This window comes from Nelumbo nucifera, chromosome 1 (assembly GCF_055504915.1).
Source record: "Nelumbo nucifera cultivar China Antique chromosome 1, China Antique-T2T, whole genome shotgun sequence".
Taxonomy (NCBI): Eukaryota; Viridiplantae; Streptophyta; class Magnoliopsida; order Proteales; family Nelumbonaceae; genus Nelumbo; species Nelumbo nucifera.
This window is the reverse complement of record NC_142649.1, coordinates 155,138,193-155,162,231: the sequence shown is the minus strand read 5'-3', so window position 1 is coordinate 155,162,231 and position 24,039 is coordinate 155,138,193. Positions and strand designations below refer to the sequence as shown.

At 38.2% G+C, this 24,039-nt stretch overlaps 3 protein-coding genes across 4 annotated transcripts in view; 2 read left to right on the top strand and 1 right to left on the bottom strand.

Moving 5' to 3' along the window:
* TPR2 (Tetratricopeptide repeat (TPR)-like superfamily protein) overlaps positions 1-6,728 on the top strand; it is a 33,619-nt gene extending 26,891 nt beyond the window's left edge. For both annotated transcript variants that reach the window (XM_088894803.1, XM_088894802.1), the window contains 2 exons: positions 6,002-6,091; positions 6,209-6,728. In XM_088894803.1, coding sequence (XP_088750929.1) covers positions 6,002-6,091; positions 6,209-6,282 — 164 coding nt within the window. In that variant the 3' untranslated portion in view covers positions 6,283-6,728. The remainder of the gene's footprint in view (positions 1-6,001; positions 6,092-6,208) is intronic.
* A 10,053-nt stretch (positions 6,729-16,781) lies between these two features.
* Positions 16,782-18,706, top strand: LOC104602726 (ammonium transporter 1 member 1-like). The gene has a single exon (XM_010266507.3). It carries the CDS (start codon positions 16,865-16,867, stop codon positions 18,377-18,379), a length of 1,515 nt encoding a protein of 504 aa, XP_010264809.1. The 5' UTR covers positions 16,782-16,864; the 3' UTR covers positions 18,380-18,706.
* Positions 16,800-21,641, bottom strand: LOC104602725 (pentatricopeptide repeat-containing protein At1g33350). Its single transcript, XM_010266505.3, has 2 exons — positions 21,230-21,641; positions 16,800-21,121 (listed from the first exon to the last, which is right to left on the bottom strand). The coding sequence occupies exon 2, from the start codon at positions 21,078-21,080 to the stop codon at positions 19,494-19,496; it is 1,587 nt and encodes a 528-aa protein (XP_010264807.1). The 5' UTR covers positions 21,081-21,121; positions 21,230-21,641; the 3' UTR covers positions 16,800-19,493.
* Positions 21,642-24,039: the final 2,398 nt, after the last annotated feature.

The following is a 24,039-nucleotide window of genomic DNA, read 5'->3' as shown; positions in this document are numbered from 1 at the left end:
TTATGGTCCAATTGGAGTGGGAGACTCATTGAGGGCTGAGTTATTAGCATCTCTAGAAGGGGTTCAAAGGGCCAAAGACTACCATATAAACAAGCTGATCATAGGAGACTCTGAGACTGTAGTTAGCTGGCTAAAAGAAGACAACTCTAGACTTTGTAACTTCAACAATGAAAAGAGGTAATTTAAGTGGCTGACCAAGGACATTGGTGTTCGATGCACATGGGTATAGAGAAGTGCAAATTCGTTTGCAAATGGCTTAGCTAGGCAAGGGGTGATTAGGAGTTCTGTTTTTTGATCTCAATTGTAGTTGCTCTTGTATTTTGGGTGTACATTGACAGTTGTGGGGAGTTGAGATATTTTAGCTCTCTCTCTTGTATTATCTTTTTCTTAATCAATTAATGAATCTTCTATTATTGATAAAAAAACTTGAGAGGACCAGTATTCCTCATCCCTATCTTGAAAATTAGAACCCAGAGCCACAACAACTTGGTTACACCATGAGCCATGACTCTATACTAGCTTTTGCATTCAACCTGGCAACTACATTTTGGTTCTTACGTCTCCATGTAACCAAGTTCCCCTTGACAAATGTAAAGTAACCTGATGTAGACTTTTTATCCCCCTATAGAGCCAACCTAGTCAGCATCAATAAAGGCTTCAACTTCAAGTTTGTCATGTTTTTTGAACAATAAATATACCTTTCCTTGGACATTCTTCAAGTATCCGAGTATCCATTCAGCAACTTCATATGAAGAATCTTTGATGCATGCATAAACTGGCTGATAACATGGACAAACATAAGCAATATTTGGTTGGGTAAGTGACAAGTAATTTAGCTTACCCACCAATCTCTGGTATCTGTCCTTGTTTGGATAATCCTCACCTTCTAATTCTTGCAAGCCATGATTCTATTTTATGGGAGTATCAGTTAGCCTACTCCCTCATCATACTAGTTTCCTCTAACAAATCCATAGCATACTTTCTTTGACAAATGTAGATTCCTTCACTTACCTTGCCACCTTAATCCCAAGAAACTATCTCAATGGCCACAAATCTTTGGTTTCAAATTTTGTTGCTAAAAGCTTCTTCAATCTTCTTATCTCTTCAGAATCATCCCCACTCACAACCATATCATCCACATAGACTATAAGAATTGTGGGGTTATCACCCTACCTTCTTATAATCTGGGTATGATCGCACTACTTTTGAGTATACCCCACAATCTTTATGGCTTTACAAAGTCGTTCAAACCAAGCACCAGGAGATTGCTTTAATCCGTACAGAACTTTCTTTAGCTTGCACACAACACACCTTTCTTAAGAAGTCATAGCCAAGAAGAGGGTCCATGAATAGTTCATACAAGTCTCCTTTCAGAAAAGCATTTTTTTGCATCTAATTGATGTAATTCCCAAGAATAATTTCCAGCTAGGGTAATGCAAGAGAACAGGTTTAGCAGATCTGTTTTAGTGATTTTTGCAGCAAAAATCACCCAAACTGTTTGAGAAATTCTAGAGAATGAAGAAAATAGAGTGAAGAAAGAAAGAAACAGATTTCTTAAGCTTGAAGTAATTGAATATCCTTCTTTTTCTCCTTGGACAGCAGCTAATAATGTTCTTATATAGGGGTTCTATTTAGGTCGGCAGCCAATAAAACCCTGAAATTACAGAAATACCCCTATCCCAAAATAGTAAGGAAAACCCAAAAATAACCTTATCTAATAGCTATATACCCTGTAAGACTCTTCCTAACAATAGTAATCCACTAGAAATCATTAATTGATTGAGAAACAACCTAGGAAATCATCAAATCAAAATCAAAACAAGAAAACATCTAAATTCAAGCACAAGAATTCTTCACTTTCTCATTCCTTCTAGATTTGTCTTGTGCTTCTTCACAATTAAGTGCTGCAGCCTTTACATCATAGGGACAAAAGCACATGTATTGTGTTCAACTTTGCTACCATGGCAAATGTTTCCTTGTAGCCAATCCCTTCATTTTGTGTAAGCCCTTTTGCTACCAGTCTTGCTTTGTATCTTTTTCAACTAATTAATCTGCCTTATGCTTCACAATAAACAACCATTTACATCTTATGGTCCTCTTCCCTTCTGGTAGATCCACTAGTTCCTAAGTTTTTGACTCTTAACAAATCCTTCATCTTTTCATTCATTGCACGTCTCTATTTTGGGTCAGTTACAATTTTAGAATACTTGATAGGAACTTTCACGGAGGAAAGAGCAGAAACAAGGGAATAATAGCTAAGTGATAAAGCTGAATAGGAAACATAATTAGAAATGGGATGATAAGTAATGCAAGAGCAGATAGGTTTATGGAGAGCAATAGACAAATCCAAATCTGAAACAGAATGTAGAACATTAGGTTCATCAAAAGTAGGATTACTGGATTAGACTAGTTGAAGTCTAGTTTATTGTTGTCATAGGTTGGATTATTGGGAGAGTCCTTTTTTCCTTTCTCCAAAACATCATTCTCTCTCTTTTCTTTTCAAGATTGGCATTGCCATCATTACCTGTGTTGGGATCATTAGTGGAAGTCATGGGAGTCTCATTAGAAGTACCTGGACAAGTGCTAGAGCTAGGTGGATTAGGAGAAGAAGATGGAAGATCAAGAGAAGGAAAAGGCACAAAAGAAGAAGATTTCTCTTCCACCCGACTAGTCTCCCCTTGAAGAGGATTTTGGGACAGTATAAAAAATGATTGAGACTTGAGGAAAACAACATTTTTGGTAACAATTTTTTTCTTGGAGATAGGATCTAACACTTATAGCCCTTTTAAGTAGGTGAATACCCAAGGAAGACACCACAGAGAGCTCTAGGATCCAACTTTGTTCTTTTAGGATCCTTGACATGAATGAAGCAAACATGACCAAAGACTTTAGGTGGTGATGGAAAATCATGTTGATTAGAACACAGTATGGAGAATGGAGTTATCATTCCAAAAGCCCGAGATAGCATCCTATTTACCAGATCTGAGGCAGTGAGAACAACTTTTGATCAATAACTTTTGGACACCTTACGCTGAAAATCAATGTTTTAAGACTTGGACTGGACACAAAATAGGAAAATCTTCTTGGTTACGGGCCAAAAGGTTTGATTGCAAGTTACAAAAAGAAAGCATCAAATAGATTTTTTAATTTATAACATGTGTTAATGGCGGCTAGATGGTTAAGGTTCTGCTATTTAGCATAAATGACTAGGGTTCAAGTCTCGTTAATTGTGTTTTATTAAAAATACATACATATTTAATCAATATATATTAAAGATACATAAATGAGCACGAAATTAATGATTGCTTGATGGTTTGATGTTAACACATGCAAATAGCAGATCAGTCTTATGAAAGAATGTTCTTCAATGCTCTAGTACCATGTTTACAAACCTGCAAGGGTTTGGAGGGTAGGGCTGTTCATAACAAGACCCAAACCGACCAACCTGGTCCGATCCAACCCGAGTTGGCCGGTTTTTCTTCAGCACCGGCCGGTTTTGGGTTACAAAAAAACATAAACCAATGGTTTGGTTCAGTTCGGTTTCGGTTTTTATGTGTGAAAACCGAAACCGAACTGACCCGAACTGACTTAGATATATATTATATATAATATATTTCAGATAATATTTGTGGAAATATATATATATATATTCAGCTTTATTTCAGAAATATACATATTATATATAAAATTTCTGATATATAAAATTTCAGCTTTAATCCATCAAATCATTTTTAATTTCCAGGCATCCAGCCTTCACTTCTTAGACTTGAATCCTTTACCGTTCACACTGAGAGAATCATTCACAAAACTGACCCAAACCGACTCAAACCGACCAGGTTGGTTTTACTTAGTACTGGGTCGGTTTCGGTTTCATTTCTAGGTAAACCGACCAGGTCGGGTCGGTTGGAAAAACGCCAGTAAACCGACCCAACCCGACCCATGAACAGCCCTTTTAGAGGGAAAGATGAAGAGAAGAATTGAAAAGAATGGGGCAGAAGAATAGTTGCTTCTGGTTGGTCTTAAATCTTTTATTAAGATTTGAATCTAAAGCACATAAAAGTACAAAAATTCCCCTAATTAGTAACAGCAGTTGTCTATTGACTTAAAATACTATTAGGCCCAATAAACAAGGCCTACTAACTGACTAACAGCAATAGACAAAAGAAAATAAAAAAAGGCCTGATAGTGACCCACGCAAGTGAATCATTCATTACAACACACCAGATTTCTAAAACCAAGGGGCCTTGTTAGCGGTTAGCCTTATTCCACTCAAGTTATTTTCCATTCTTTGGTGGGTTTTATTACCAATTAAAATTTGTATCCAGAAGTTATTATAATTTCTTAAAATTGGTGCAGAATCCCCAAATCAGAATTTATGATCTTGGTATGGTTATTTGAGGTCAAAGTTAGTTGACACCTTTGTGTAACATGATTTCTGCATACTGATGATTTGGAGATTTTTAATTACTTCACTATGTTGTTCTATACTTTGTCCAAACAAAGTACAATGCCAAATTGCCAATATAACCACTCTTCCAGAACAATTCCATGAGTAGGAAAAGGATTCCAAGCATGTAACTGCACCCACTTTTCTTTAAATGTTGCTTTTTTTTTATAATTATGTTTGAATGTTGCTATTAGAGGACAAGGAATAGATTTAAGAGCTTTGGCAGTAACTGTTGATGGATGGTTACTGAGCCCATATTACTATTTTGAAGACTGAACCTAACCTGACAGTTGAACTCTCAAGACTGTGAACCAATACCCAGAAGGGCTTCATTTTTACTTGGGTGATAATTTCTAGCCCAGCCCAGAAATTTCTGGGCCTGCATCAGGCCTGGAAAATTTGCGGGCTGCACCTGAGCCCAATACTAGACCTGGCCCAGCCCAGAATATTTATAAAATATTATATATGGTTAACATAATATATTTAAAGTTGTAGGCAGAGGGTGTGGACCTAGGCCTAGGCTACCTTACCATAGGTACTAAGCCCAACCCGGGCGTAGGCAATGATCACCCCATTTTACTTGGTCCAGAACTGTTGATTTGTTCAAGAACCATTCAAACTGTTATGGTTCTTTCCTATATCTAATGTAGTATTAGCTGGATTTAATACAGATGATATTTTGTTAAATAATGATGTTTGTTTTTTATTTTATGTCTTATCTGGGTACACATATGTTAGTGGTGTTGTTTGGAAATGAAGTCTGTAGACAACCCAGAAATCCTGTGTACAAGTGGAGCATCCAAAGGGTTTCACTTGTTCCACCCCTCATTCTGTCTATGGGACAACTTCCAGCCAAAAATCTCCTGCACAAATTCAAGCTATGCCTTTCCTTGGACATGTTTTGAGTCAACAAAATTAAAACATTCAATATTTAATATCTCTAAAGGAAAGCCCCAATAAATCTTTAGGTATAGGATTGATGATGACTGGGGAACCAATCACGTCCACTGGGTGTTTCTTATGATGGACCGGCCACATCATTCCTCTACATGTCTGGAATATGGAAGTTCATCTGGAAAAGAAGCCTATTTATCTAATTAAACTTTCTCCTTTTTATTTCTGCATTTTATTCAAACTAGTTGAATGGCACGTGGAAGAGAAATGAAGAAATAGTATAGTGTATGAGGAGAGAAGAAAGTATATGAATTAGATTTTTCACATGGTGATCTGGATGTGAAGCCAAGTATCCCCATTTTATAGTAAAGATGTTTTTCCTTATTTTCTTTTGTATTTCATTAATGAGCTTATGATGTAATCTGAAGTCACTGGCCATATCATTAAACTAGATTGTTTAACTGCTAAACCTGAATCACCGGTTCCCAGCAGTTCAATGTCAGGAATCAGGACAGGTTTTCCAGACATTGGTACATGGGAAACTTTAATGACATTTTTGTCTGATTCTGGATATTAACTATCATGCCGACTATTCCAATCCGTACTTCCTACATGATAAAAGGATCTTATGCATATTGGCTTTTATTTATCATTACTCAGGTAAAGGCCATAAATGGATCAAAGTAGATGAGAAGAAAACACTGCACAGTGTTCTGAGGCAACCAGATGTTGTTATCCCTGGAATCCCTGGTGTGTGTTCCTCTTGCTAAACTACCTACTTGCCACTATGTTACTCATCAGAGACTATATATGCTGCCATTAGGGGCAATTTGTTTATTCTCTTGCATTTCTCTATTATGTCAACAGTATTTTATGTAGTCTCAAAAGGCTCAAACTTCTACAAGGAATTCAGATCTGGGAAGTGGGCTCCTCCATCATGAGACTACAGAAACAGCAGAGAGAGCATGGTTTGAAAAGATGAGCTTATATCTCACGCCTGGCCACCATGACCATATTTTCACGGGTATCAAGATTTAGCAATGACGTGAACCATGTTTACTAAATTAATGCGCCTTTGGTTGGAGAGATGATAAACTTACTTTGATTAATACAGCGGCATCTAAATGGTAGTTGATAAATCTATTGTCCAACTATTAGTATTACCTTGGCCAGTTGGCCTACCAAAAGGAGGAAAATGGAAAAGCTGCTACTGCGTTGAGAACTTGTATATGACTTTTTAACTTTGTTTTTTTTTTGATCAGTGCATTATTCTGTAATAAATGCTTATATATCTATAGCAATAGATAATTGACAAATTGACAGAATATGGGTTCAGATCAACTATTGTGAGGCGATTTGTGTATTAATCGTAATGAAGAATCACCAAGTTCATGTAGGAGCCGTCTGTATGAAGGCCAATGATGACGAATGCTGTCACTTTCAGTGCAGACTGAGCTTTCTTGTTTCGTAAGTGTTCCATATTTTTTAGCTCCTGGATCAATTGTTGATGAATGTTTCTTGTTGTTATAGTTCAGGGCTCTCCTATGACTTTCCAAGCAAACATCACCGATTTGACAACAAAAGGAAGCAACCGCAACTCGCCCAAGAGGCCGAGCTGGGAATAGTTGAGCAGCATTTATTTACTTTGAATTGCATAGATTAATAGCTTGGTTCTGCTTCTGACATCGTCATTTGCTGCCCCCATATGCAACTCTGAATCTGAACATATTTGGTTTACTTCTGGGATCTTTGAATTCTCAAGGAGACATGCCCAGAGATACATCTACGGTGGATTACGTAATGCTTTGTTTTTTTTTTTTATATTGGTCAGAGTGAGACATGTTTTGCTCAGGATGATAGCGTCTTTGACTTTGGGAATTGATCTCATTTTCAAATTTCAATTATACCTTCAAAGCCGAAAATGCAGTATCTTTTCAGATGGGATGGGAGATGATTTGGGGTTGGATTATTAGATTCAAAGGGTTGCAGTTTGATACTTTGATTCAATCGGAGCTTGGGTTTGACTTTGGATTGGCATCCGTACCTAGTTCCCAGACTCCCAGTTCCCACCCAGCTCTCTATTGGACAGCTGATGATACCATGATTGTAGTTTTCATTACATACGTACGGAACCTCTCTGGAAACCCTATCAATAAGCCCAGATTCAATCAGGTCCAGAGCTCCATTCTTTTTTCCAATTCAAACTCTGCTGATACATCCACGCTATTGCTTCCTAATTGGCCTCCCAGCCCCAATAGCAACCTCATCCCCCATTTCTTTTATACTGGTTGAGTAAATTCATGGCTGTAGAGCTTCAGGGCGTCATCAATTCTGTTAATTTCCAAATTTTTAATTGGATTCCACCATGTCATCTTTGCAAGGTCTGAACTCTGAAGACCCTTGAGTATATTCCATCACTGCTTTCATCATTTTAAATGGAGCAAAGCTTGTACTTGCGTTGCACTTACGTCAAGCCACGTTAGTGGGACCCACCATTTTTCCTCTGCACCGTCAAAATATTCAAATTTTAATATATATACCATAGGGTTCCAAATTCCAATTTCCAAGCCCCTCTCCAGCTAGTGGTTGGTGGACAGAATCTCATTTTCTTATTTTCTTTGTTCGAGTGCAACATGTCTGTAAGAATCTTTCCGTGGGTTGTGCTTTTAAAACATCATCTTATTTTAATCACTGCGTGCTGGATACAAGTTGGAGATTCTCAATTCAGACTTGAATACTCTGCAGTCAACACATATCCACACACCTCACGCACGCACACAGAGGATGGAGTCCAGAGGGCTGCCGAGGTTTGGGACTTGTCCTAAGTTTGAAAATGTTGCCTTGAGACTCTCAGAAATTGTTTGCTTGGAATTATTCAATTCAGTGATATATTGAGCTTCCCTCTTGGCCTTGGGTTACCCATAAACAATAACTACTGCATTTCTGTCTTTGTATTGCTTCTTGGTCCCCATGCACCCAAACCCAGTGGGTATCATATTAAATAGGGGTTTCAACGGTTCAGATTTGAGCCCGGTCCATGTGAACCCAATAGGTATCATTTTAAGTATCAAGGCTCATGTACTTGTTTATCCATCAGCTACGCTTTAGCAGATTCAGACCAAAACCTTCTCGATTGGGTTTTTACTATGGACCTGAATAGTGTGCTTCATTATTACTGGGTCCAATATTTTGGACCCCTGCCCTACCAATCAAGCTGAGAATCCTTGGTTGTCCATTACCACTTCTTATTGATCCCTTGAATCCAAGGTTTTGTCATAAGAAGGGCACCCCTAAGACATGTGAGACTCGAACCGGACCTGCTGCTGAACCAGTGAAGCAGTGACCTGCTGAGCTTTCTGGGTTCCGGTTATTTGACGGTTCTTATGGGTCTGAAGGATCAAACCGGCAGTTAAACTGGTAACTGAACTTTCTATCCAACATACACACCTTGGGTTAGTAAGAGAGTCTGGTTAAGTCATGCTTTTCAATTAAATGGTAAAGATATAATATACAATTACAAAGTAAAACAGATTAATTTTCTATCAAACAAAAAAAGTAAAACAGACTAATTGATGCTGATATGGCTTGCGTATGTAGCAAAGTGTGAAGGGACGAGTCACAATGGTGGCGATTTTTGCACTAATACATCATGTGATAGGATACTCTGAAATTAAATACTGAAAGTTATAGCTTATTTTAATGTTGTAACAAGCTTTTATTCTTCCATTCAAGTTCTTTAGACAGAACCTAATTAAAACCTACTAACCCAACGGTTCCTAAAATTTTCACAAAATGCGGAAAATGGGAGACGTATAGAAAATATTCCAGGGAAAAAATTACAAGAATGCTGATATCATCTCTATCATGGCATGGGATTGGAAAGTTCTTCTCAACGCTTAATAACGACTTCCTGAGAGAGAGAGAGAGCTTTAAGCAGGTGAATATTAAAATGGGTACTGTAGTTGGTTGACCCAAACCTCGGTTCCCCCTATCAACCCATATTGGGAGAAGATAAACATTATTGGGTTAAAATTTAGAAATGTGAAGTGCTCCAAATTAAGGGTGTCAATTGGACTGGACTTGGTCCGATCCGATCCAATGCAATGCGAGTCCATTACAAATCGACCTGGTCCAATCCATTCCAATGAATATTTTGGACCATTTTGGACCATTTTGGACCGGTCCAATTCAATGTATGGACCGTCCAATCCGTTCAAATTCATGTTAATTTAGATAGGTTTCAACTTAAACCTGATCCATTGACATCTGTATTATTATCTTCTATTAATGGATCAGATATTGGTTCAACCCAATATAAATTCATTATGGACGGACCAAGTCCAATCCAATATGTCTTATTGGTCCGTCCAATCCATCCAAATTGATTTTATTTTGGCCAGAGTCCAACCCAAATCTGATCCATTAACACCCCTACTCCAAATCAGAATTACTACTTACTACAAGCCATTGTTTCGAAAATCAGTAACAAAAGACATGGTAAATTTTCTTACCATTTTTTTTTTAACTCCATTTGTTTCCATGTAAAAATGAAATGGATGGAAAATTTCTCATGCTAAAGCATTAAAAATATATTTTTGCCTCTTTTACGATGAAAACTTTTGTTATCTTCTTAAGGCGTAGTGTTTCTTTTCTTACAAGTTAGGGTTGATTCAGCAGTAAGACTGTTAGCTTTTCTTAACCAAGTTTTTTTTACTTGATTTAATTTGCAAGGAAGGCCTGCCTACACTGTAAAAAGAATTCCTTTCTTGTGCTTAGTATAGTGAACAGTTCAGCCTTGGACCCATGTAGCAGTAGTACATCTACATCAAATCTAGGTTTTGGTTTCTGTATTTCAAATTTACAAACAATTCGCTCATTAGCTGTCCTCTGTATTTGTTTACGCTATACGTACTGATGTTAGTTGATACCAATACAAGAATTTATTAAAAAAATAGTTAAATACAGGTTACTTGTAATTAAACCTAAAGGATGGCAAACCTATGATTCACCCCTATTTTATGCTTTGAAATTTCTTATATGTTCATTACTTGCTGTAATGATAAAATTTCGGGCTGACAAGTATGAGAGTGTACGTTCAAATCCGAGAGTGGATGGCCCGTGGTAAAAAACTGTTGTCTGGGTCATCGGTTCAATGGTTCTAGTGCCTGGGTAAGCAGTTTGCAAGTCAAATCAATGGTTTTTTTGCCAAAAGACAGTTTTGGAGTGAAACAGAATCGATCAGCTGACTGGTTTCCAATTTTTCTGGTTCAACCATCCGATCTGATCTAGTTAAAACCGTATCCAGTCTAGCCCTCCCAGACCCCAAATCTAGGGGCAAATAAAACAGGCAGATTAGATTAAAAATATTTTATCTTAACTTTTTTTGGTAAAGAGATATTTTATCTTAAAATTGGCCATTAAATGATAGTGAAATTTTGTATTAAATAAGCATTTATTTTGAAGTTCAGGAAAAAAAAAAGAAAAAGAAAAAGAAAAAGAAAAAGAAAAAACTTGCTTGGTTGAGGGTTGATTCTTTTAACAATGGACGTCATCCTTCTGACTTTCCTGAAGGCTACCATCACTGAGATTTTTTTTGGACTGAAAAAAAAAAAAAAAAAAAAAAAAAAAGAAGTATGGATATATGCAAGTCAGAATTGCTGCAAATTGATTGAGAAGCCATGTTGTTAGCAGTTGAAATCCAATTTAATGAAGCCCAAATTTGAATTCTATACTAGGAAACTGAAATCTGAAAGTGTCTCTACTACTCTTTATATTCCTTAATTTGGATTCTACAGAAGAATCGAACATCAAATTTTGCCTGAAATCAACCCCCCCCAAAAAAAAGTTTTAAACCATGATTTTAAAAACCGGACTGGAAATAAAATCATTTTGGCCATTGATTTTTAGGTGAAATGGACCGATCGTCCGGTCCAAACCTGGGTCAGATGTTTGGGGTCCAAATCCAGACCCGGATTTATGATTGGTTCCTGCATAATTTTCAAAACCTGACCGGACCGGACGGTGAGACCAGAAAAACCGGGAATCGGTCATCTGACCGGTTCGGTTTTCCCCCAAAACCGTTGGTTTTGGTCAACAAACTGCTGAACCGGTCGGTTAACTGTTCAGACGGTTTTGGCCGTTTTTCAATTTTTTTAAAATTTTATTTTTTTGTCAGAATGGGCCGACTGTTCGAGTCGAACAATCAGACCGTTCAAACCAATAACCGAACCCCTGACCGGTTCGGTTTTGAAAACCATGGGTTCCCGGGTCAATTACTCTGACCGTCAAGTCTGATCCAGTTTTCAAAACCATGGATTAAACCCTTTCATCCTACATCACCGGTCGATCATGCTGCGGTGGATCAATTCGAGAAAAAACATACATTTGAAACATTTGTACTCATCCATGGATAGTTTCAATTGCAAGTAAACTTGACAACTTATCATATTCAAAACAATATAACAGCCTTTCTCAAGAAGCAAATGTTTTGAGATTTAAACTGTAAAATGAATCTACTATGAAGGATTCTCTCAATGTTGTTTTTATTTTGAGAATCTCAACTGAGATGTAAACCAACTTATTAAAGACAAGGAGTATTTAAGTAATCAATCACTCTGACCCAAAGTACCATTTCAGTGACTTGCATACAACCCTTTGTCTGTGGACTTCTTTGGCAACAAGCTTCAAATTGCAAATGACCCATTTGTATGGAAGCCATGTCCAATTGTATCCGGGTCAAGTATGTCTTTTAAGGTTCAAAATATCGCAACATATTCATTTTTCAATTCACTAAAACGGCAAATAACCGAATTTAGGATCTTGAAACCTGACTTTTTTAAAATTATGAGTATCACCCCTTCGAATCGCACAATATACAATTTTTGTGTATCGCGTGTATCGATACTTTGAACCATGGGTAAGTTCTGATATTGGCACCAGCATATGGACCAGCCCACGGCATCATGGTTATTTTGTAGACCCACAAAAAAAAAAACATTTAAAAAATAAATAGATATATAACTCCAGAAGTAAATGTATATAATTCATGATCCAATGACTTGGTTCTCCAAACCTGTTTGCCATTTCAATAAGATACAAGCCATTAATACTGTATCATTCTTGTTAGATGTGTACTAATTACTAAATTTATACTTAAATGTAGACATACTAGTAGAAGATTCCCTATATATATAAAATATTTATCTGAATATGGGAGCTGACAAAATTGATTCTGACATGTAAGAAGTCCACAGGGTCGAGTATCCACGGTTGATTCCATTCCAGATTAAAAAGAAGATCACATAGAGATTAAATTTAAAATAGTGAGATTAGAGCTAATGGTAGATTTGTTTAATTCATAATATTATTAAAGTTAAGGGTTTAAACTATTCAAATGTGATGAGAACAGAACTTGTAGCTGTAGGTTGTAATAGGTCGTTGTAGGGTTTATTCTGTTTCATTATTTTATAATAATATAATTATAAGATGGTAGCCAAGCATAACCCTAAAATTATTGAATTGTCACAACAATAGTAAAAGAATTTAGTTCAAATTTTTAGTCCAACTGAATCTCTTTTAGAGCCTAATGTGTTGGACTTTATCTGGTTCGAATTTGGCCCAGTTCCTAGGTCTATGATGGAAGCCCAGCTCAGGCCTCAGGTTGAGATTTGACAGGCTAAATCAAAATATGAAATTTACCAGTCAATGGAGCTAGGTTTTGATGATCAGATCTATTATACTATGTCTTAAACAAATATGATATTTTTATGGGCTTAGCTCAATCTTCAAATACTGTGGTTGCCTTGGGCTAATCTGATTCTTGAAATGATCAGTGATTCAGTGTAGGCATGATTTCTCTACATCATGGAATGTTTGATTCTACCATTACTAATATTATATGGTTAAACAATGAGCTGAACCTAAATTACTTGTTGCTGGACCACAAGAATGGCCTTCAATATATGTATTATTTTTGCAAGGGAATTATGTAAGAGACTGTTTGAGCTAACATAGCACAGGAGATGATGATCTAAGGACAAAATGAAGATTATCTAATGCTGACACTTGACACTGTTCTGTGTTCATTGTGGGTGCACCAAATTACAGTGGGGAAAAAAAACAGCAGCTTTCATATCAAATGTCAGCACTGAAAATTGAATGACAACTTCCTTATAAATGCTTCCAAACAGTCATTTAAGAAAGGCCCACTTGGTGAATCATCCAAATGGTGGAATTTCAATTCCATAAAGATTCATTTTTTTGGTTCAACACTAGGACCAAATAAGCCCTACCTTCTATGTACCCACTAATTGCTAAGTGTACAGTGATTAAGTTATTTAAGGTATAGAATACTCCTTATCTACCACCACCACCACAGAAATTTCATGTGGTTAAAAAGTACTGTCAGATGATCTCTTTCAAACTTTGGTCTGTAGTTCAGAAGGAAGCAGCCATGAAACCAAGCTCTCATAGGTCCTTTTCAATTTTGTCTTTTACTTTTTCATTCTTCATGAATCATGATTTAAGCTTTATACACAAACAGGTGCCAACAGCCACTAATATAAATAATTAAGTATGTTTATTTTATAGAAAATAATGTGGAAAAGTCAAATTATTCAAATGTTTTGCAGGTCAATTATGTTTTATCCACCCAAAAGAAAATAATAATTAGATCATTACTCTTAAACAAATGATCATTTGTAATAAGCTAGTCCATTAAACACATTGAAAAGGGTTTTTTTTTTTTTTATTATTATCAAATGACTAGATGACAAAGACCCCAATATAAAAATTATCGCCATTGTCGTCATCGGTGTTGCCGGAGTAATGTAATTCAAGATTTTATGAAATTAAAATGGTGAGATTAATTTAAAGATTAAGTAAGCAATTAGGTTGCTGATGGTTATATTTGGATACCAAATTAAGTGTGATTTTCAAAACCATCACCAAGCATGCTTAGCACAATCTGTAAACCAGTTTCATTTATTTATTTTCTTTTGTAGACCAACAAAATCGTAATGAAGTTTTAATCTACAATTATATAATTGATAAATGTCATTTGATTTATATCAACTAAAAATTATTAACTGTGTTTGGTAAAAAACAATAGTCTTAGGAGTGATCGATGTCATCGCCTCGACTGTTCATAGTTGCCACTTAGATGTATGAGATCATGGATGAAGTTTGTCTTGATCAAGTGATCATCAATCCTTGATTCAACAGTTTATTTTAAAGTTTTTTTTTTATTAAGTTGATAATTAAGAAGAGGTGTAATTACGCAGAGAGAGAGAGAGAGATTTCTTGACGCAATGTAATTACCATTCTTCATGGAAAAACGTCTGCCCGAACTTGGGGATTCTTAATTATAAATCTTTGTTACAATGGGCTTTGGGGGCTGTTGACAAATCTAAAACCGTGTTTGGATAGATGGAATTCGAGGGCAGAAATGAAATTCTCCCCCCCCCCCCCCCCCCCCCCCCCCTTTCCTTCTCCAAAGGCCCCTAACCCAAAATTCCAGAAATATGGGATTTGGAAACTCTCAATTCCTCCTTTGGCAGAGATTCTAAAGTTAGAGGAAGAGGTTAGTCACTGGTCATTTAAAATTCTGCCTAAATTAGAATCCTTGTTCATATGTCTACCTTTTTCCCCTTAAAAGAACAGAATTAGAATCCTTCTGAATCTCTGGATGAACCCTAGTATGAGATTGTGGATCTTTTGTCGTTTTCACGTTTTGGACACACCACAACCGGGTCAAACTCGGCACATGTCAATAGACTGACTTAGGTAAGGCATGTGAAAACCCTTTCAGCCTCCAAAAAGGAATCTCAAATTACCCGGCCCCCCTTGAATCTCTCATGTGATAGCTTTCGCTTAGGTTACCACCTAAAACGAATCTTGGTGTTTGGTAGTTATCTCTTTTTTTAGCTAAAAACCTTTGCCACCTGGCAAAATATATCCCTTTTAAATACAGAAAAGGTAAATAAATAATAATACTTTTGCTAATTCTTGTGAAATAACAAAAAGTAAATACATAAAAGGTAATACTTTTCATGCACGGTGCCGAAAAAAAAAATAGAACAGAACACAAGAAATAGCATTGGACATGCTAGAATTCGGGCTGCAACTTGGGTTGGGTTAATCGGGACAATAAAAAAGTCAAGTTAAAATTCAGGTTAGGGTTCGGGTTAAATAATATGAACCACTTAATTTCAGATTGGGTTAGGGTTGAGGCCGTGGCCAATCCTATCCAGCTCGAACCTGATTTAGCTTTATATTTATATGTATAAATATTATGTAAATATTAATTCATATATATAAATACTTATTATATATTTGCATACATGTGGGATGCATGTATATGTACAATTAAGCATTCATTAATATATATGTATGTATGTTCTTATTTTTTATTTATTTATATATCTATGTATGTATTTATCTAGGCATACATGAATATCAACAATTTTTAAATTGGAATTGAAAAATTTTTAAGGTATAATAAATAAAAACATTTGAGAAAAAAAAACGGCCAACCCGAGCACAACTCTAAACCCGGAACCGAATTGGACACCTAACTACAATTTGCAGCGAGCGAGAGGCCAGAGCTAACTAACTTGTTTACCCACGTGAGTATCACTGTATCAACCACCCCTATATATGGATTCACCGGATGTAAGTGTGTAACAGTCCAGCAGCAAAAGGTGGGGCCCACTGTTAAAGATAGGGGTAAAGAGTTGATATTTTCTGACAACAGAACGAATAGAGAGGGTTGAAACATGTTTTATTGGCCGGTGATCCGGACTTGGTGGTAAACCTGCACTGACCTAACATGTCGGGTTTGAGTCGGGGTTCAGGTTGAAGTAGACCCGCTAAACCGATACGTTGAAGTTGCAGCATTGAAATGTGTTCATGTATGCAGGCTAATTCGAGTATATTTGTACTTATATGTGGGACGGGTTGGATTTAGTTCAGTAAGGTCCGGTTCGGGTTGGGCTCAACCAACTCGAATTCTTACTGAACCCGACCCATTGATATACCCGCTGTCGGCTGTACACCCATGACCCATCTGTCCCCATCCCTATGTGGGGCCCACATGCTCATCACCCCAATACCATCACCATTGCGTAGACTTTGCCACCAGACAAAATAGCCCTTATCAACACCCAATAATAACCACACTAAGCAAAAGATTTAATAAAATAAAAAATAAAAAAAAAAACGTCTTCTTAAATTGTGAAATCCTGAGCCCCGGGAAAACAGCGAAAGAATTTCGGAACCAAAACTCATGTTTAGTTAAAATATCAATCAAATTCCCTAAATTACCCCTAAAAGCATCCGATAATCACGTTACGTACCTAAACGAAGTCAAAACACGAGTCAGATACTCTCGTTTGGCTTGGAGCGTATCTCTCTCGGTCTCTATATAAAAACGGTTCCCGAAGGACCAAAATTTCTCTAAAGTCGCAGGACTCAATACCTATTTTCTTCTGCGTTTTTTCTCTCTCTCTCTCTAGACGTCCGGCCATGGCCTGTTTGGCCTCCGATCTCGTCCCACTCTTAAATGGCACCGCTAACGCCACCGCCGCCGCCGATTACATCTGCAGCCAGTTCAGTGCCGTGCAGAATAGTTTCACGGACGCTGCTCATGCCATCGACAACACTTACCTGCTCTTCTCGGCCTACCTCGTCTTCGCTATGCAACTGGGCTTCGCCATGCTCTGCGCCGGCTCCGTTCGAGCCAAGAGCACCATGAACATAATGCTCACCAACGTGCTCGACGCGGCCGCTGGGGGTCTGTTTTACTATCTCTTCGGGTTCGCCTTTGCCTTCGGTTCTCCTTCCAACGGCTTCATCGGCCGTCACTTCTTCGGCATGAAGGCGTTCCCGTCAGAGCTGTTCGATTACAGTAACTTCCTGTATCAATGGGCTTTTGCCATCGCTACTGCCGGGATCACCAGCGGCTCTATAGCGGAGAGAACCCAGTTCGTCGCTTACCTCATTTATTCGGCCTTCTTGACGGGTTTCGTGTACCCGGTTGTGTCTCACTGGTTCTGGTCGGCTGACGGTTGGGCCAGTGCCTTCAATAACGATAACTTGTTGTTCGGATCCGGAGCCATAGACTTCGCCGGATCAGGTGTAGTTCACTTGGTCGGAGGTATAGCTGGACTTTGGGGGGCTCTCATTGAGGAGCCTAGAATTGGCCGGTTTGATCATGCCGGTCGATCTGTAGCTTTGCGTGGTCACAGCGCATCCTTGGTCGTATTGGGTACCTTCTTACTGTGGTTCGGCTGGTACGGGTTTAACCCGGGTTCGTTTTTAACCATCATGAAGGCGTATAACTCCGGGAACTACTACGGACAGTGGAGTGCCGTCGGCCGGACTGCAGTGACCACGACCTTGGCCGGTTGCACGGCTGCGCTGACCACTCTGTTCGGGAAAAGGTTGATTTCAGGACACTGGAACGTTACCGATGTGTGCAATGGGTTGCTTGGTGGGTTCGCGGCAATCACCTCCGGCTGCTCAGTGGTTGAGCCATGGGCTGCTATCGTCTGCGGTTTCGTCGCGTCCTGGGTCTTGATTGGATGCAACAAGCTTGCTGAGAAGTTCAAATATGATGACCCACTGGAGGCTGCGCAATTGCATGGTGGCTGTGGAACTTGGGGTCTTATATTCACGGGCTTGTTTGCAAGGGACATATATGTGCAGGAGGTATACCAGGCCACATGGAGGCCATATGGGCTGTTCATGGGAGGAGGTGGAAAGCTCTTAGCTGCTCAAATTATCCAGATTTTGACGATTGTTGGGTGGGTGAGTGCCACCATGGGTCCTCTGTTTTATGTGTTAAATAAGATGAATTTGCTGAGGATATCGGCTGAGGATGAGATGGCCGGAATTGATATAACCCGGCACGGTGGCTTTGCATATGTATACCATGATGAAGATGATCAGTCGCAGAAGCAGGGAGGTTTAATGATGAGAAGAATAGAACCAGCTAATGGCACTCCCGCTGCTAATCGAAGTCCATCACAAGCTGTGTGATCATCAGCTGTGATCACACTGATAGTAGTAGTTGTAGGTTCTCCTTTTTTTCTTCATGTTCTTTCTTCTTCTTCTTCTTCTGTTCTGAGGGCTGGTAAGGTGTCTATCCTCTGAGGTATTGTATATTATCCGTCTGGTTATGGTTTGAACTGTGAAGTCAAGTGATAAAAAACAAAACGGTTATATTTTGTTCTTTTCAATTCTCAGGGTTTTTTTAAGATGATTTTATTGTGGTGAAAAAGAAGGGAGTTTGATACATGTTTTGAAGCTTTGTAATTGGGGGTGGCTTTTTATAATTCTGTAAGATAATGCGACTCTTTCTTTTTATTTGTCCTCTCTGTGTGATCTCCCCAAGTTCTTGCTTCATTGATTGTTATTGTTTCCCAATTGGCTTGGTTTGGGTCTATTATTGATCTAAGTTTCAAAATGGAACAACTTGGTTGATTCATTTGATAGCATACTCAGTATGCACCCAGACAATGAAAAAGTGAAAAAGACAATTCCTTTTTATGCTAAAGCTTTAAATAGCCATCCTTTTTAGAGACGAAAAACAAGATATGGTAGATACATTGAATGGATAGATATCTTCATTGCCTTCTAATTAACCAATCGAATCTGTCTTCCAAATGATTCGGTTGGATTGGTTTTGAACTCACCTAGAACAAATTCTCAATCTGTGCCGAACTGATGTTGAATTGCAAAGAATCAAATTCACAGTATGAACCTATCTCAGCCCATTCAGAGAATAATACGAGAATAGTTACCTGAGAATCAATTGACAGTTGGGTCAATCCAAATCTTTTTTTTTTTTATAAAACAAGGAGGTGCTACACAAGATGGGGGGTCAATCCAAATCTAAATCTAGATGAGAATCAATTTGTAATGGTCAAGTAAGAACCAGTTCACACTTTGGAGAAATCCTGATCAGTCAATCATCTTTTAGCATCATGTTCATCTAATTTTGCATAATTTAACAAAATTCATCATTAGCAGCATGCTCATCCAGTTCTGCATAATTTAGCAAAATTCATCATTAATTTGCCTCCATCCATTATTGTGTTGTAAGCTTGAGCTTCATATACTAAAGGCCCAAGAAGGGCCCAGCAGATTTTGGCTAATGAAAGCCAAGAAGAAGCTGCAAAATCTTGTATATCTCCTCTGTTTGAAGGTGCGACTTATCTGCAGAGTAAAATTGATGGACTTGGCTATCAATCTCAATCCAGCTGCACCCAGGAGTTTTTGTTAATCCTTGTTCTTTTAATATCTTCCTCACTTTCCTCGCCTCTTCCCAATTTCCTAGCCCACCATATATATTGGCTAACATTACACCATAACTCGCATTATTTGGATCAATTTCGAGCAGTCTCCGGACAGCAAATTCTGCCAATTCCATATGCCCATGAATCCTACAACCATTAAGCAAAGAACCCCAAACAACCTCGTCAGGTTCAATCTTCATACTTCTTATGACTTTCATGACTTCTTCAAAACAACCAGCTCGACCAAGTAGGTCTATCGCACACCCATAGTGCTCAATTTGAGGTTCAATCTCATACTCTTGAGTCATCAACTTGAAATACCTACAACCTTGCTCAACCAATCCTGCATGGGTACAAGCATTCAACAAACCAACAAAGGTAACCCCATCTGGCCTCACTACACCTCCAAACTCCCTCATCTCCTCAAAGACACTAATTGCACTCTCACTTTGCCCATGCAGTGCAAGGCAATTGATCATGGAATTCCATAAGGTCAAGCCTCTCTCTGATGCCTTGTCGAAAGCCCTTTTTGCTTCCCTCAAGTTACCACATTTTCCATACATATCTACAAGAGCATTTGCAATAAACGAATTGGGACCGAGGCCATTCCTATATACATAACCATGGATCAATCTACCAACATGAAGCATGCCAAGGTGACCACAGGCTGAGAGTGCACAGACGACTGTGACCTGATTTGGCTTCTCAGATTCTTCTATCATTCTTCTGAATAATGAGATCGACTCTGTGAATAGACCATTCTGCGTGCATCCGGCAATGACAGCATTCCAAGATGGAACATCTCTTTCAGGCATCTCTTCAAAAAGCAGGATAGCATTCCCCATTTGTCCAAGCCGTGTATACCCCGAAATCATCGCTGTCCAAGACACAACGTTCCTATCAACAATTTCATCAAACAATTGGCGAGCAATTCCTATATCCGAACCGGCCCTCGAGTACGAATCGACCAGAGCAGTTTGCACAACTGGGTGTCCTCCAAAACCCGATTTTAAAATGTGGGTATGAACAGCTTTAACCCCATGAGTTTCAGATACCTCGGAACAACACTTTAAGACTAATGGGTAGACGAAATGATTGGGTTGAGAGCGTCCTCGACGGATCATATCCCGATATAAAAGAAGCGCCGATCTGTGATCAGGTTGGGATGCATACGCAGTGATCATGGCAGCGTATAGATAGACATTGGGTGCTTTAAGATGGTCAAAGATGAAGCGAGCATAAGCGAGGTTGGAGAGTGAGAGAATACAAAAGCGAACAAGCTTGAACGCAAAGAACTGAGTCTGGCCGTGGCCAAGCGTGAGGAGGAAGGCTTGGAGCTGCTTGAGATGGTTGAGATGATTGCATTTCTCCAATACAGACAGCACAAACTGGTTCAGATTTAGTTTGTAGAGTTCCTGATGTCGAGGGATGGCAATTAGCATGTTAACTTTGGCTCCGTCTTCCCACCAATATTTGCACTTCCCTTTCGAACAGAAATAACTGACAGAGTAACTAACAAGTACCAAGAAGATTTATCTGGGTCCTATTTGTCTACACTCTGCACCAATTAGTTCAGAAAATCAGAACTTACCAACTGGGTAATACTACAATTGCGTCGGTTCTTAGGGTTGGAGTTGAATGAGCGACGCGCCATAGAGACCATGAGACCAGGTCAGCGGCCAGCCAAAAGGAAAAGAAAGTCAGAAACGCGTTTCGCCGAGCCAAAAGAAGATAATTAAATGCTTTGATCCTTGCGCCTGTGCCGCCGGCTTTGGAGTCAAAGGCAACCAGAAGTCCAGAACAGTCCCAAACGATTAGATCCTTGGATTATTGTGGCACAAGTTCCAAAATGGGAAGCCAAGCAGATAACTAGATAAGACTACGTGTTGGCCGTTCTGAATGGGAATTGTGCCGAAAACGGTTTGTCATACTTTTGTTGGATGAGTCCTTAAAGCTATATGAGACTGTTCATATACAAGTTGAAAAAAAGGGTAAACAAGCCTTGTTTTAATAGGAAGATGTTAAGTCTACGGGACTCTACACTCTGTATCCGCGTAAATTGCCGGTCCGGACGTAGTAGGTACGTTAGGTAAGTACAATGACTGAGTTCCATTTAATTTTTCCTCTCAATTTTTCAAATCCGTCTCGTCTTAAATCCATTCTGACCCGTCGCACCCGTTAAATCTCTTGATCAAACGCTTTCTATTAAAAAAAAAATGTTTCTTAAAACTTATAATATGACTTGAATCTAGATCGATTAATGATAGCGTCAAATCTCTTAATACTACTTTAAGTCATTAAACCATCTTACCTTTTTGTATTCATCGAAATAATCAATGCATATATGGTTAACAATTTCAGATAAAATAAAAAAATAATATTTAAAATTAGTATTTTATAACTAAATGAAATAAACAATATATCAAATCCAAATTTACATCAAATGATGATTTAAATCCCAAAAAATTTATATAAATAAAATGATTATCTTAGTACTTAAAATTTATAAATTTATGCATGATATATAATAAGTTTATATTTATACATTCCGAATATCAGATACCGGATACCCTAAAGTCAAAACCCATACCCGTCCCAAACTCTATAGAATTTTGATAAATGAGTTTTATTAGGATCAAAGCGGATTGGATACTCGAAAATTCCCATAAAATTACCATCTCTAACTATGATGAATGCGGCTAAAGAGGTTTGGATGTTATTAGACCTTTGTGGTCCGGCTCTGCTCAATGATAATGTAATGTAAGTATTATTTAACAAAGTTCTCAGGCCCGTTCAATTTTGGTAAATGGGGGTGGTGATGCAGGAGTTGTCAATGGAAAAGTTGTTCCCGATGATCAACAATCCTACGATCATATACTATTAGGATGTTTTATTTTCTTGCCAAGGGAAAGCTACCCTAGGCTTGTATGAGTTTGGATCCGCTAACCATAGTACATTGTTGGCCACGTTCACCCAGCCGAACACATGGGACATCGGTCGTGTTGTGTTGTGACTACTGATATTCTCAACTTGTAGCTAGCTGAACGTGGGCAGCAATGTGTTGTGGTCTCCCTTCCTGGTTTACCAAAAAAAACACTGGATGACAAGAGAGTTCTCATGGGCCAGAGGCAGAGCTTCCTTGTTTTTTCAACATAGTTGGCATCATACAATTAGAATTCAGGGTGGATTTTTGAAGACTTTATCTAATTAGCAAGCTGGAATTTTGAACCCAAGAATTGCCATTCAAACAATCAACACAAATTTTAATTTTCTTTTGGTAAGAAATCAAGCTGACTCTCACATCTTTGACCCCACATGAGCAATGATTCATTAGTCAAGCCAACATAGAGAAACTGGAGGATTCTGTATCAATCATGATATCACACTAAGGACCCACGTATAGAGCTGATATGGTGCCTTGTAATTGGCCCAATGTACGCTCGGCCGTGTGCCATGTGGCAAAAACTTTGACATGTCATGGTCCAAGTCATCCCATTCTAATTGCATAATGAGGAATTCTTGAGAAGCAGAATGAGAGCCTCATCTGCTCGGTGTTTGGCATCTTTTCAACCCCAACTTGTTGCTGGGCATTGTGAGGTGGGGCTTATCTGCCAACTGTTCGACAAAGCTCTCACTCTCAACACCACACCCGCCCATATGCTGCACGCACCCTTTCTTTGACTAATAGCCCATCAAGGCTCAAGTGGTCATTTTCAAAATATTTGTATTCAGATCACGGGAGTGAGGACTGAGGATCTCGGATTGCATTCCACTTCTGACCTCATTTACCAAATAAAAAGTGACTAGAGCTCAACTTTAACAATTTAAACTAACTGAGCCCTATTCATAAAACCACATTTGATGCTCTTACAAGTTGAAAGAACTAGAAGACCTAAGAGCAATTGGAGAAGGATCTTAGTGGAAGTAAAAATAAATAAAAATTTAAGTGTTCATAATTTAATGACAGATATAGCACTGAACATAAGAGAGTGATTAAATAGGATTCATATAACTGACCCAATAGCGTTTGGTTCCATTACCAATTTATTAGATAGTCAATACTAATTCCGCCCCAAATAGGTGTTTCCCCAATGAAATTCGAAATTTTGTTTGGTTAAGCTGTTTATCAAAAAAATATTTTTCTCAGATTGTGTGAGAGCCATCTTTGGGATAAACACTAAAATACCATTTCCCCCAATGGTAATGTGTTTTTTCACTGTTCGCAATTGGCTATATAAAAACAAAAAAGAAAAAGCTGAAAAACATTTCTAAACAACTTTTTCTCATTTTTTTAAGAAAAGTACCCTACAAACAAACATTTATTAAACAGCAATAGAATTAAATATCCCCCATGTAGTTCGGACAAGACTAAGTAGAAGATGAGGATTTATTACGCATGCA

What these genes read in the sequence shown, in the direction of transcription:
- LOC104602726 (XM_010266507.3), top strand. Translation starts at nt 16,865, where the DNA reads ATGGCCTGTTTGGCCTCCGATCTCGTCCCACTCTTAAATGGCACCGCT.
- LOC104602725 (XM_010266505.3), bottom strand. Translation starts at nt 21,080, where the DNA reads ATGCTAATTGCCATCCCTCGACATCAGGAACTCTACAAACTAAATCTG.